Here is a 15,148-nt window from a genome sequence, read left to right on the forward strand (position 1 = left end):
ATCTGTTTCAGTATGAAAAACATGCACTTTGATCAGTTTTGTGCCACTGACAGGATTCTGGTGAGCTCCAGACCTTTCGACAGGATGCGTACCACCTGCACTAATAATATGTTTGCAGTTATCTCAAAGCTGTGAAAAAGAGTTTGAGGTGTCATCATGTGCTTTTCCTTTGTAGAAGGACTGTGTGTATTCTCATTGTTGTAGCATCTTCAAACTTCAGCAAACAACCGTCCTAAACCATCCACTGAAAGAGGTCAAAGGTCAACAAAAATATGTCAGAATTACTTCTGTGGCACACCATTCTCTTGGTAAAGTCTTAATAGGCTTTCAAATTAACATAACCTATAATGGACAAAAAGTAAAGATGCAGTGAGCTATTCAAAATCATTTAGTGACTTGTCGAAATGAGAGTAATATTGTATCTTCTAGGGAACCATAGGACATTGTGTATAGAATCTTCAGTTGCGATGGGTTGAAGTTTTAAGGTGCGTCATCACACATTATGAGGATTCTTAATTGATTTGAGTAATGATGTCTGAACTGTGAACTTTGACCTGTGAACTTTGACCTGTGCTTGCTGCTTGTCCTTGCCAATGCCAGGATCCACAAGGGAGGCACGTGAAGACGTATGAGGTCAATCTGAGAGAGAAGGAGTTCAACAAGGGGCCGTGGAAGCAGGACAACGTGGAGACCGAGGCCGCGATGGTGATCGCCGTACCGCAGCCCTACGGTGGCGCCCTCATCATCGGTCAGGAATCCATTACGTACCACAAAGGAGACAACTATGTGGCCATTGCCCCACCTGCCATCAAGGTAACGTTACCAGCAACGTGACTTCAAGTTTTTCATGTTTTCAATGCATGGTTCTCAATCTTCGGCATCAGCAAGCTTTAGATCTGCGATGTGAACACTAATTAGACGATGCAGCCTCTCAGGTTTGACAATGGCAAGAGCTACCTCGCACATGTTCAGAACGGCATTTTTAGCCTAATGGCATTGTCCTGTAATAGCATACGCAGATTTAAAACTCGCTGTTAGCATTATGATGGTGCAGAATATCCACATCTAGAATTTATACTTGTGACATAACATGAGGAAGAAAGGAGCAATTCAGGGCAGTAAATTATGTGGATTTATGCTCAATACTATTAATAGCAGATTAACATGATGGATACATGACACGCTTCTGGATGTGTGGGTGGGAAGTAGTGTGTTAGCTGATAGCATATCCTGGTGAATACATTCGTATGATGTGATATTTTTGTAAGTATTGACAGAGATCATATCATTCAGTGTACAAGTCTTGTGTTTGTGTAAATGCCCAGAAGTGCAATCTGTGGTTCAACACATTTAATTGCTGAGAAAGATCAACTTGTTAAACCAGTGACCACGTTTGTACATGTATCACACTTTTTCCTCTGCAGCAAGGCACTCTGGTGTGCTACTGCCGCGTGGATGCCAACGGCTGCCGGTATCTCCTCAGCGATCTCTTTGGGCGCCTCTTTCTCCTCCACCTGGATAAAGAGGAGAGCATGGATGGAGGAGCCAATGTGAAGGATCTCAAGGTTGAACCGTTGGGAGAGGTCAGTATGAAAAAAAAACAGATATTTCTCCCTACCAATGGATGGCGAACTGTATAGTAATGTCTGTGATCAGAGGGAGATATAGTTATATACATATGCCGCACCTAGCAAGGGCAGACTTTGCATGGCGTGTATGCTCTGCGCACTCAAGTAACTTTTTTACAGGGTGTACTTGAACCTTTCAACTTTTATGCTTGTTTGCACTCCTTGATTTGGCTGCTTCTGGGTTGCTCGCACGTTAGCATGCTAGCATGATGGGTGAGCTTAGTGCCTCGTGTCCCTCCGCCACTGATCTCTGTAGGAGGTATCTAGATGCCTCATTTGCTGATTGCTTTGAAGCCACTGCACCGCCATCTTACCACACACATCGGCCATACATTTGTGTACAGGGCTCACAACATCACATGATCTTCCTGACAGTCTGTTCGAAAATGCACGCAGATACCCATAGAGGGTGCATGGTGAGATGGCGGCGCGGTAACTTCACTTGTCTGTACAGTATGAATGGGCCAATGAGATATCCAGATCCCTCCTAGAGAGATCCGTGCTCTCTGCACAATAAAAGAGCAGTTTATACAGGGTGCACGGAGAGTGAGCACTCTAGTACCAACTCATAAAGCTCCTTGGTATCCAGGGCTTGTCAGTCTAGTTGAGCCTGCCGTCAAGGCAGACACATTTATGCCTTTCATCATGAGCTCTGTACAAGTAAACTACATAATTCTCCTTTAATGGTTACTTTCCTTGGGCACTCCATGGTCATTTTTTTAGGAAGTGAAACATGTTGAGTTTCTGTGCTCCTTTAGTAACACTGAAAATTAGATTCCTTTCATAAACTGAAACCCTGGAAGAAAAATATTATTTGATAACACTGATGAAGTTTTGAGTATTGTAGAGTACTGTATGTAGTGCCCCAGTTTTGTTCTTGAGCACATACAATTGTAATGTGACTTCTTTTCTTTCTTTTCTTCTGTAGACCTCAATTGCGGAGTGTTTGACATATCTGGACAATGGTGTTGTATTTATTGGTTCCAGACTCGGGGACTCTCAGTTAGTCAGAGTAAGTGTGGCTTTGGGTATTCAACTGACATGTGATGCCATATTTTGGTGTAACCATTCTTCCATCTTGCTTTACTTCGTATTCTTCATTCTGGAGAAAGTCTCAAATGAGTGAAATCATGTGTAAATGCCATTTTGTATGACTAGGAATATTAGTGACTCCAAAATCTTTGAAGGAGAGGCTTATATTGGGCAGTTATAAAAAATATATGTTCATTAGTTTTAAATAGTGCCTCATGTATGCACGGAATCGGCATCCAAGTGGACTTAATGATCTTTTTCTGATTCTCTTTTATTTTTCATTTCACAAACAAGGATTCGCTATGCAATTTTTGAGAGTGGTAAAAATTGTAATTGAGAATCACGGCATTATAGTGAGAAATTGATAGATAGAGCAAGATTGCTTTTGAAGGAGAGGAAGTGATTTTCCACTTTGAGACCTAAACATTGCATTCACAGAGATGACAACCGATATGGTTTTATAGTATATAAACCACTATGCTCTTTTAATATTTAGCTTGATAAACAGAGTGTATGCCACAATATCGGCTCTTGAAAGTATTTATCATCTTTCTAATTAAGAAAAAGAATGAAGCAAATATAAATGGCAGAAAAATGCTTCCACAGAGAGAAAGATACTACTAAATTCCTGCAAACCCCTTCAAAAGCGTTGAATGACAAGCCTAAATGGACAGGAAATATGTGGATGCTGTACAATTTTCTTATCAATGTTGATGAAGTAGCTACATTTTACTTCTCGTTCTTTCCAGGGAGACATTTTTTTTTTCTGACATTTCACTGGCCCAGGACCAACAGGCTAGTGGTGGTGTCAAATTTCATGAAAATCTGATTTTCCTCTCAAAAATCTGATTTTTAGGATATTCCATCTTTTATGTCAAGAAGTTGGCATTTCTGCATTCATGCACTCATTTGGCTTGTGATTTATTTTTCATTTTACAATGTATCAGTCGAACTTGCAAAGTTTGTGAAAATAAAACCACTGTGAATCGTACGACATATACTGTACAACTGTTTCTTCCTGATTTAAATAGCTGAACACAGAGCCAGACGAGAACGGCTCCTTCGTTGCTGTCATGGAGACAATTACGAACCTGGGTCCGATCGTCGACATGGCGGTGGTTGATCTCGACCGGCAAGGGCAAGGGCAGGTAAAGGCATTGGACAGATGAGCTTGAGTTTTGATTGGTGGAAAATTCATGGAAATCAATACGAAATTCATGAGAAATAATATACACTTGTACTACATACGAATATCAGTCTGTAATCATAATTAGTAACTGTACATGGTTAAGTGTAATGCCCACTTAGTGGGGTTCATGTTGTGTGGTTTGCACGGGCCGATACCGGCCACCGCTTCTTAAAGTGGGAGCACCGCCTAATTGGGAGAAAACCTTGTCTCCTGATCCCTCCCAATTAAAGAGGTGACCACTGTACTGCGAATATCCCTGCATTTACACTAGTGGCAGAATTGATTACATTTTGAATTTACAGCAGTAATACAGGTCTAGTCAAGTGAATTTTACTGCATGTTTTGTTCTCATTACTTGATTGTGATGATGATGACTGAGAATGCTAATGTTGAAGTAGAAATTGCAAATTAATATGAAGACTACACCATCTGAGTCTGTCAATTTTGTTTTATTTCAAAATTAAAGAAAAACTGAAGGAGAAAATTGTTTGTGTTTGACAAGTGTGACGAATTTCAATACCAGTATTGTTCCTTTGCTGTCGTACAAAGATTTGACATTTTTTAATTTAAGTTACAAGTACTGTGGGTAATTTTATATGGCTTGTACATGTGGTGATGCCTTTCTTCTGCTTTATAGCTTGTTACCTGCTCAGGGGCATACAAGGAGGGCTCACTTCGCATCATCCGAAATGGAATTGGAATACACGAGCATGCCAGTATTGACCTGCCTGGCATTAAAGGTAAGTACAGTCCATAGGATTATTCAAATTCATGAAATTCTTCTGTCGCGAGGTGTTCTGTGCAACTGATTGACAAATTGCCCGACATCGACGTAAATAAGCGCTGAATTGATCAGTGTTGTAGCAGTAGCCATGATGAAAGAAATCCTGGGCATACAGTGTAGCATTGTTTTCTTTGTGCAACCACACATGATATTTGCTGGAAGATACTTTGGACATGCCGTCAAACCCCCGTTTGAGACGAGACCCCATTGGCAAACGAAGCTGATGGGGTGCTATACCCCCCTAACGAGTCCTCGTTTGAGAAGTGGGAGGATATGTATTTGCCCATTGCAAAATAACTTTCTACTCAGGCGTGGCAAACCTGGAGGCCAAGCCAGGGTTTAATGACTACAACAGCTGTCATATTACGTAAGAGCATGATAAGGATATCTGCCCGTGGCAGACCATTCAAAGTGAACTCAATTTTCTCTATTTTTTCTAAAGTTTTCAATTTTATATTCTATTGAGAAATTCTGTGGTCATCCATTTTAAATTTCGAACGAAAAAATTTGACCCATAAATAACGAAAATGTATACACTCACACACACACACACACACACACACACACACACACACACACACACACACACACACACACGCACGCACCATGGAGCTACATAGCCCATGCCAAAACCAAAACAATCTCATCCTCTCGCGGGTGCCCCCCCCCCCCCCCCCCCCGACTGATGCTCAGATTAGGCCAGGGTCAAGAAACAGGTGTTTTATATCTTTGGTTTTTAAGTCCTTGATTGCCAAGATATACACTGGCATTGTCTACAGGGGTGTAGCTTCTTCAAACGAGAGATTTGCCTCATGGATTCAGCAGTGTTACGCTATTTCCATGTCATGTTGATGTGTGTGCCAGTAGTGGGCACATTTTTTGACAGAGTTTATTCAAATTCAGTATTGAGGTGTATTAAAAAAAGAAACAGAAAAAAAAAACTTTTTAGGAATGGACCAATAAAACCTGGAAAAGCTGGGTACCTACTGGTCCAATCCGACTGTCAAACAGAATGAAATGGGTTTGCCCTGTGTTATCACCACTGTGATTACCCAAAGGCATCCAAGTTTGCCGTTACTTTCTTCAGCCTGCAAGAGAGCCTAAACCCACTGAATCTCTTGTTATGATTGGCCTACAAGGGGGGCCCATGATTAATTTAAAAAAATTTGCAAATCTTCATACCAGACTAATTTCCCCCCCTCCCTCATTCTCTCTGCAGGTATATGGCCTCTGAAAGTTGACGTCAACTCACAGTTTGATGACACTCTGGTGCTTTCATTTGTTGGTCAAACAAGGTGAGACATTTGATGTAAGGTTTCACTTTACATTTACCATATGCCTCTTGGAAGCATTGCAACTTATACAAGAATATGAATGCTTTTCAGATACTTATCACTGAAGGACTTTTTATTATAGATTACTAAAGTAGTGAAAATGGACAATGATCTGCACAGAATAACCTATTTGTAATGAATGTGATTAAAACAAACTTGTTATGTCACAATTAAATTCAAAGCATATATCTAGTGCTGCTCCTGGGAGATACTGTGTTTATTTGTTTGTTTTTGATTATGATGAAGTATTATGACACCAGCACATTCTCCAGGGCCCAATAACATAAATTGGTTTGCCTAGGAGTCGTCAGTCGTTGTTGAGTTATGAAAATCTCATGTGTAAGAGTGACAACCTATTTCGTGCTTCAGTGGCATGATTGTATACTGTGCAGAGCTGTCGTTTCTCCCTGGCTGTAGAGGAGGCATCTTGGAGAAAATATATATCGCTACTTATCCTTACAAGAGATAAATTCCTCCCTGATTTGGTAGTAATTGAATTGGCCATTGAAATGCACATTACATACAATTTTTCCTTGATTGCTCTGTGGAATCTTCCCAGTTTTGATGCCGAATATTTATAGTCCTGTATGAAGTGTTACAGCAAAGCACAATTGGTTACAAAAAAGCATTTAAAGTTGAAGTGATCAAAGACTGGTGCCCAATCCCATCTATTGCTCACCAGGGTCTTGATGTTGAATGGTGAGGAAGTGGAAGAAACTGAACTGCCTGGCTTTGATGGGGATCACCAGTCTTTCTTCTGTGGCAATGTCAAGTACAATCAGATCATTCAGGTGAGAGACTTATGCATGTGAAGATGACCTTTTTCCTGCCTTCATCCCCTACACAAATGCTTTTTTTCAATGGCAGGGAATAATGATGATATTTTTTAGGCTACTACATAAACCCTCTCTGAGGGGAGATTCATCTGTATATTTGCTTGCGAGACCGAGATGAAATTAATTCTTGAATACATGTACTCAGTTTTTACCTCACGGAAGCTGATTTGGCTCGAGTGAGCTATTGAATTGATTGTTTCAGAATGAGTTACATGCTGTTTTTCCTGTGATAAAATTCTCACATTTTCCACTTTCTCTTGAAAACTGGTGGCTGGATTCTTTGCCAGACTTGTCAGAAATCACCAACGGGGAAGGTTTCATAGTTTTTACAAACGATTATAATGTCACCAGGGGGCTCTAAGGGGCCTAAATACCCCCAAATTAGGGGGTAGGTAAGGTGCCTTGAGGGCAAACATTGTGATGCTCATGTGAGCACCAGACCCATGGTTCTCTCGTTAAAAGACATTTCCAATATTACCTCTGCAAAAATTGTGTCAGATCACAGCGGCATCAGCCCGTCTAGTCAGCGCACCGACGAAGCGTCTTGTGAGCGAATGGCGCCCTCCCTCGGGCAGGAATATCAACGTGGCAGCATGCAACACACGCCAGATTGTGTGCGCAGCCGGCTGTGAAGTCTTCTACCTAGAAATCTCTGAAGGGGAGGTCCAGCAAGTTAGGTATGCCATCTCTCCTGCCTCTACATACATGTCACGAGTTGCTATGTTCAGTTTAATAGAATTTAAGACATTTACATGAAGAAAAAATATGAAATGCTGTCAGAGATGAAATTTCAGTGTGCATGACTATTGAGGTTGGACCAGTTTCAGTGAACTCTTCTTCATTCATTTTTAATTCAGCTGTCATTACACAGCACAAAACACCTAATACACAGCACACAACACCTTATCAAACAATACATGACACTCAATGCACAAAATACACTATTTGATACACAACACATAACACCTGACACCAAAGATGTCACATTCAATGGACAGCACACAAAACATACAAATTGTAGTACCACTGTCCACAATTCAAGGATGACAATTTTCAGGCAACAAGTGGTATCATAGTTCAGTCCCTTCCTTGTACATAATAACTTCAGGTAGATCCTCTTTTCATTCTAACTGACTTCCCTAAAATTTCCATTAAAGGCATTATTTACCATTTGCAGATGAAACAAAAACGCAGCTTTAGTGCTTCAAAATAGTTCTACAATGTGAGTTAGGGATAGAAACCGCCAATGTGAAAATATGAATCAGTGTAGTTAATGTTAAGTAATGTTAAATATACAAATCGTGAATTGTAATAAAGATGTTTCTGGGCAAGACCCGTCTACAGTTATGCTTTCTTGAGAAAAATAGTGATATCTCTGTATATTATAGGCTTTATCCAATTTTTTTTTTTTCATGGTAGGATGTTTTGTGATACAACTGACCTACACGTAACATAAAATGTGATATCTCGAACATTTTTTTTCAAATCACTGCTCCCAATGCTAAACAACACTGGCATAACACTTGTCCCCACCTCTTCCCTACAGCACAACAACCATGGAACATGAGGTAGCCTGCCTGGACGTAACTCCCTTGAAGGAGGGCGCTGATTTCACCGATCTCTGCGCTGTGGGACTCTGGACAGACATAACGGCCAGGATCCTGAAGCTGCCTAGTATGGAAACCATGCACGTTGAGAGCCTTGGAGGAGGTAAGATGAACAGATGATGGATAAGTAGATAATGGATGGATAGATAGCTAGATAGATGAATAGATAGATAGATAGATAGATAGATAGATAGATAGATAGATAGATAGATAGATGGGTAGGTAGGTACATAGATAGATAGATAGGTAGATAGATTTGTAGCTGATGAATGAATAAATTGACAAAAAGATAAATTGATAGGATGGTGATTGTGAAGATCAATTATATTATACTGGAAGATATTGAATGGGATACCCGGGACTATTGGTCCTAGCAAGTTTAATATTCCGTGGTATTACGTGAAATAAAACCATTTAGTGTTATTATTATCTATAAATCGTTGTCCACTTGATTTCCAAGTGCAGTATAAGAGCATATTCAATCAAATGCATAGGCTGATGTGGAACCCCTATAAGCTACTGTGTAGTAAAAAAGCTGTGCCGTACTACACCTTATTTTGTCTAAGATTTTGTGCAAATGCTTGCTGAGTGCGCAAACACTTCCTAAAAATGTGTTAACTCTTGCAACAAGTGCAAGTCACTCCTTTTTTAGTGCCATCTACTTTGAATTCTAGTAGGAGTATTGAATACTTCTTACAATTTATAAAGTACCATAAAAAGATAATGCTCATTGTTGGATCGTATTAACAGTGTTTGTCGTTAGTGTGAGACTAGCATAGTAGAAAAGCAAAAACCACCCCCAAATTCTGAGAACTGCCTGATCTCTTCACAGAAATCATCCCAAGGTCAATCCTACTGACGACCTTCGAGGGTCAGAACTACATCCTGTGTGCGCTTGGAGATGGCTCGCTCTTCTACTTCCAGCTGAATGCAGAGACGGGTAAGACTGTTGGTTTCTCCTGTCTTGTATAATCAACTCGTCTTCCTCCTCCTCTTCCTCCTCCTTCTCATCCGCCTCCTCCTCCTCTTCCTCTTTCTCATCTTCCTCTTCTTCCTCCTCCCCCTCCTCCTCCTCCTTCTCATCTTCCTCCTCTCTTCCTCTTTCCACTTTCTCCTCCTCTTCCTCCTCTTCCTCCTCCTCCTCCTTCCCCCGCTTCTTCTCCTCCTCCTCCTCCTCCTCCTCCTCTTCACCCTCCTCCCTTCCCTCCTACTCCTTGCTACTACTTTTCTTTTTTCATTCATCTTGTACACTGTACATGACCTTATGTGTTTGAATGATACCATAGGGGTGGTGGGTATGTGCTATAAATGTGGCATGTGAACGTTGTTTCCTGTCTTAGGAGTGCATCTGGGTTTATTCAAGATGTTGCAATATGAGTAGATCATGTTGACTCTGAAAGTTGATTTGTACAAAACAACTTCCTTTTAAACAATTCTCATAGTAACTGCACACACCAATGTAATCTTCCTCACAAAACGACAACAACAAAACCCAGGTTACATGTCAGACCGGAAGAAGGTCATTCTTGGTACGCAGCCGACAGTCCTCAAAACCTTCCGCTCTCATTCAACGGTCAACGTCTTTGCCTGCTCGGACCGGCCAACGGTCATCTACTCCAGCAACCACAAACTGGTGTTTTCAAACGTGAACCTCAAGGAGGTCAGCTACATGTGTCCACTCAACTCGGAGGGATACCCAGACAGGTCAGTGAACTGATTGCATCACAGCTGTACTGTTAATGAGAACGTACAAACAACAAGCTCATTACTATAAAAAAAAAAGTAATTTACTGCAGAATCGTAAATTAAATCACTGTGAAGTACTGTAAACATGGAAATTTTCGCAGTGCAATAATTTCCACATATTTTGCGCTACATGTGGCTAGCACAGATTTTGAAACGCGTGAAGATATCTTCACAATTTTCTATTCACATTTTGAATGGGTCGACAGTTCCACAGCGCATATTCAAGAATCTGTGAATATGTTTATGAGCTGCTCAGTGCGAAAAATCAATCACACGAAAGTATTGACTTGCACAGTAGTGTAAAATGGCATATGCAGTAGACAAGCAAATCATTCTGCCCTACATTGTCCCTCATTTTTGCAAGAAAATGGAATCTCAAACAGGAGGAACTGCACTATCATAACGGATATAAGACATCAAAACCTACATAACGTTGCTGGAGTGACAAGACCTCATATCTACAAAATGTCAAATGTTCAGGAGAGCCAAAAAACATGGCGGCCAAAGCACTGTGGCGAATGGGATAGCCTTTCCTTTGACATGCTGTGGTGGCTTCATTTTTGGAGTAGGACAATTAGGATTTGGACAGGACATCACTCAACCCATTAATTGACCATTAGTCCAAAAAAGTCATTTTCACCAAAATTGCAGGCACAAGGTCTTGTCACCCCAGCGACGATAAGGTATTAAAAATTTTGTGTTCTGCTTTTACAGTTGTATGTTTCTTTCTTTGCTTTTCTATCTTTCCAAGTTTCCTTGACTGTAACATATATCTCTGACTTCAGAATAGGTACAGATTCTCCTTCATTGTCTGTCACTTTTGTTGTGTTTGTCTGTCTAACTCTGTGTCTGTCGTGTCTGTCTCTCCATTTCCTTCTCAATGGCAGTTTGGCTTTGTGCAACGACACCACGCTCATGATTGGCAGCATCGACGAGATCCAGAAGCTTCACATCCGGACGGTGCCGCTGGGGGAGACGCCTCTGCGCATCGCCTACCAGGAGTCCTCCCAGACCTTTGGGGTCATCACCACGCGCACTGACCTGGCCGATCCCGGGGCGACCCTGTCGCGGCAGAGCGCCAGCACCAGCGCCCTCAACATCACCAAGAGTGGCGGTGGGAAGGGGATGGCGGCGGGCCAGGCGGGTGGCAGCGGAGAAGGGTCATCGTTCGGTGATGAGGTGGAGGTCCACTCACTGCTCATCATTGACCAACACACATTTGAAGGTGTGGGACTGAGCCATGCTAAAGAGAGGAAAATTCAACACAATAAAACAAAAAAAAAAAAGCCCTAAAACTTGCAAAAAGAGGTGCCTCAATTGCCCTTTCATTCTGAATTTTCATTTTTGTTGCAAGAACAAAATTTTGATTTTTCTCAAGTCTGTGTGAATGTTCATGCACTAGTTGAATTAATATTGTGCATGTTTTGCCAAAGGTTGACTCTTTTATACTAGAAGCATATCTTGAAAATTAGTTTGAATTATCTTCTGTGCATGCACAGAAATGTAGTTTACTTTATCAGTTATTCACATCATTTTCTTTTTCCTTGTTCTGATATAGTAGTTTAAATATAAAATTGTCCCTGTGTGGACTCAGAACTTGCATCTAGTAGATGGAGACTTATGCAGTTGGAAACTGCAATAATTGTCACTCCAGCAGCAGCATGTCAAATGCTTTATACAGCTGATAGTTGTTTCCCAGCCACAGCCATAATGGTAACTGCAGTCAAGACAGCTTTGTTATTAAATTCTTTTATGAGCTGCGAGCCAGGCAGAGCCAAGTTTGCTCTGTGTATGGAAACCAGCAGTTGTTCAGAGTAACCTTTGACCTGTTTTGACCCCTCTCCTTGGTTGTTCTTTCTCCTCCACTAGTGCTCCACGCCCATCACTTCGGTCCGTCCGAGTTCGCCACCAGTCTGGTCTCATGCAAGCTGTGTAACGACTCTAATTGGTACTACATTGTGGGTGTGGCCAACGTGCACGCCGAGGAGGCGGAGCCTAAAGCGGGGAGGATAGTTGTTTTCCAGTACAGCGACGGTAAGGTGGCACCTTAATAGAAGGCTCTTGGTGTGTGCGTGCGAGTGGGTTTGGGCCTGAAATGAACTCCTTAGTCCGGATAACAGTAGACAGCACCACTCACTGGATACCAAGAAATCAAATCCGACTTTGCTGTTAGCTGGTTAGATCAGTGCGTGTGGAAGCTTTCTCGTCGTACACTTGCTAGACTTTGAGAATTGTGCTCTGAAGACTCAGCCCTAGATTGTTTGCTTGTCTGTTTATTTGAAGCATATCAGTGCCAAGATAGGATATTAAAATATTACTAAATGGAATTCATAGTAAAATTAGTGTATTCATTGTTTTTTTTTTTTTTTTGTTTTGTTGTTGCTGTTTTTGTGTGTGTGTAATTTACTGATATTGTGAGACCCAAATGCTTGTCCCTTTTAAAGCTCCCTTTTCACACCACACAGAGGCAGCTTTCTATGTTTGGGATTATTGGCAGATGTAGGGATTGATGTATACAGAAAGAGATCATAATGATATGTGTGTATTTGATATCGGCTCCTGACTTATTTGTTGTTACTTATTGCTGGTGTTTCGTGCAAAAATGTGGTGTATTTTCTTCCAGGCAAGCTGCAAGAAGTGGCCGAGAAGGAAGTCAAGGGGGCCCCGTACTCGCTGGTAGAGTTCAATGGCAAACTTCTGGCATCTGTCAACAGCGTGGTAAGCTTGGCAGCCACTTTTCTCCAAGTTAAAGGACAAGTTTACCTTCATTGACATGTGGGTTGAGAGAATGAAGCAATATTAGTGGAACACATCAGTGAGAGTTTGAGGAAATTTGGACAATCCGTTGAAAAGTTATGAATTTTTGAAGTTTCTGCTCAGTCACAGCTGGATGAGAAGACTACTATAGCTTGTGATATCACATGTGTACAACAGTATAAAGAAAGTATAAAGAAAATTCAACATATTTTCACTTTTCTTGCATAACAAAAGAACACTCGACTTCTGTCTTTCAGAAGGCAAGGGGAATAATTTTACCTTTAACATACATCAGTAACAAGTCGAAGAAATGTGCACTTTATTCAAAAAAATAAAGTTTTGTGAAATTCTCTTTTTATTTTCCTTATATCGTGGTACGCATGTGGCGTCATGCACTGCAGTAGTCTTCTCATCCAGCAGTAATTGAGCAGATACTTTAAAAATTCATAACTTTTGAACGGATTGTCTGATATTCCTCCAACTTTCACTGATGTGTTCTCAACTAATATTGCTGCATTCACTCAATCCACATGTATATGAAGGTGGACTTGTCCTTTTCTTGCTGTTATGGTTGACAGGAGCTCTTCACGTCTAGTCATGAAATTTAATTCATGTCAATTTGAAGCTCTTGTGTAAGAGCTGTGATTTTCGCGTATGAATATTTTTGCAGAAGAGGTCACAGAGGTTTTTATGAGGTGCCATTTTCGTGATTTGACATCAAAGCTGTAGTAAATGCACTAAACGCCTGTCCACTCTCAATATTTTTGCATACTGTTAGATATGCAGCCCAAAAGTTATTTGCAAAATTCCTGAAAATTATAAAATCCTTGCGAAAATAGCAGCTTCTACAGTATCTTGGTCTAATGGGGTAAAGGCAAGTTTGGGTTGTGTCTACGTGAATTGACAATGCTTTTGTGTCCGAGTGTATGTGTGTGTGCATATATGTGGGGGAGGGGGAAGCTACGTTAACATGTACAGTAAGTGTGTGAGGATACTTCTTTTTTCTTTTTTTTTTTTTTTTTTTTTTACTTCAGCATGCTGGTGGATAGTGAGCCCTTGTATCCTTCTGTATTATTGACTGTTGATTATGATTGTTGTCACTGCTTTTTGTCTTTACCTCTGTCAGTGGTTGTCATTTCAGTCACTATTTTCTTTTTAAGTTTAAGAAGTTTTTAAATTGTTTTGTATAATATTAAGAGTTTGTTCGCAAAAACCGACAAGTCCATAATTGTCAAATGGAGATTTTTGTGATTAAAGGTCAAGAAAAATAAAGAGAATAACAAGTAAATTTTTGCTGCTTTTGACCATAACTTCAAAAATATACCTTTATATGTAGTGACCAAAATATCGTCGGCTGAGAATGATAAGGGCGTTAAGTTGCCTCTAAACCCATAGTGTTTGGGACAACTTAACGCCCTTCTCATTCTCAACAGACGATATCATTTAAAAGGTATTATTTTGTACTTAATAACAGAAACCGTACTTCAAAATCTGAAAAAATGGACTTATCGGTTTTTGCGAACAAACTCTTCATATCTTCATTTAGAGTATGTGGTTTATGCCCAAGACCTCCTGCTCTAGGTTAAAAGTAGGCAGAAATAAGAATGATTTCAGCAAGTGCATTACCCCTGTACAGTCAATAGCAGTGTTTAAAATGGCACAATATCATTCCCCCCCCCCCCCCCTGCAGGTCAGACTCTTTGAGTGGACCCCGGAACATTCGCTGCGGGTGGAGTGCAACCACTACAACAACGTGCTGGCGCTCTACCTCAAGACCAAGGGAGACTTCATCATCGTCGGAGACCTCATGAGATCCATCACACTCCTAGCCTACAAACCCATGGAAGGCTGCCTTGAGGAGGTGTGTGGGCTTCATACCATGTAGAGCATCCCGATAGTGGATCTGTGGGGGTTGTGGCAATCGATGACTTCCGTGGTAGTGAGGATGATGTGACGATAATTTTATGTTAATTTGGTAACAATGGTCTAAAGAGGAATAAGTACCTCAACATGATGGTCAGGCCCTGTTTTAAAATATCAAATGCACTACAGACAAGAATGCAACAATACACTAACTAGAAGAGTACTCGGAGAGCGCAGATCTCGGCCAAGTGGTTAATTTCCATCCATCCAAGCTTTTAGCTGCATGGTGCCTCGCCCGAGCAGAGCACATGCTTTATAGCGTGTATGCAAACCCCAAATATGCACAGCTTGAACTTCATTATTAACCTATCA

General features: G+C 40.9%; 1 protein-coding gene across 1 annotated transcript in view; it reads left to right on the forward strand.

Moving 5' to 3' along the window:
- The window catches only part of LOC140236194 (DNA damage-binding protein 1-like), a 28,624-nt gene that overhangs the window by 7,259 nt on the left and 6,217 nt on the right, over positions 1-15,148 (forward strand). The window contains exons 6-20 of the mRNA XM_072316162.1: positions 601-813; positions 1,425-1,583; positions 2,557-2,640; positions 3,692-3,808; positions 4,487-4,589; positions 5,853-5,928; positions 6,650-6,758; positions 7,302-7,480; positions 8,350-8,513; positions 9,243-9,350; positions 9,907-10,114; positions 11,044-11,381; positions 12,026-12,190; positions 12,780-12,874; positions 14,604-14,774. Coding sequence (XP_072172263.1) covers positions 601-813; positions 1,425-1,583; positions 2,557-2,640; positions 3,692-3,808; positions 4,487-4,589; positions 5,853-5,928; positions 6,650-6,758; positions 7,302-7,480; positions 8,350-8,513; positions 9,243-9,350; positions 9,907-10,114; positions 11,044-11,381; positions 12,026-12,190; positions 12,780-12,874; positions 14,604-14,774 — 2,289 coding nt within the window. The remainder of the gene's footprint in view (positions 1-600; positions 814-1,424; positions 1,584-2,556; positions 2,641-3,691; positions 3,809-4,486; positions 4,590-5,852; positions 5,929-6,649; positions 6,759-7,301; positions 7,481-8,349; positions 8,514-9,242; positions 9,351-9,906; positions 10,115-11,043; positions 11,382-12,025; positions 12,191-12,779; positions 12,875-14,603; positions 14,775-15,148) is intronic.

This window comes from Diadema setosum, chromosome 12, assembly GCF_964275005.1.
Source record: "Diadema setosum chromosome 12, eeDiaSeto1, whole genome shotgun sequence".
NCBI lineage: Eukaryota > Metazoa > Echinodermata > Echinoidea > Diadematoida > Diadematidae > Diadema > Diadema setosum.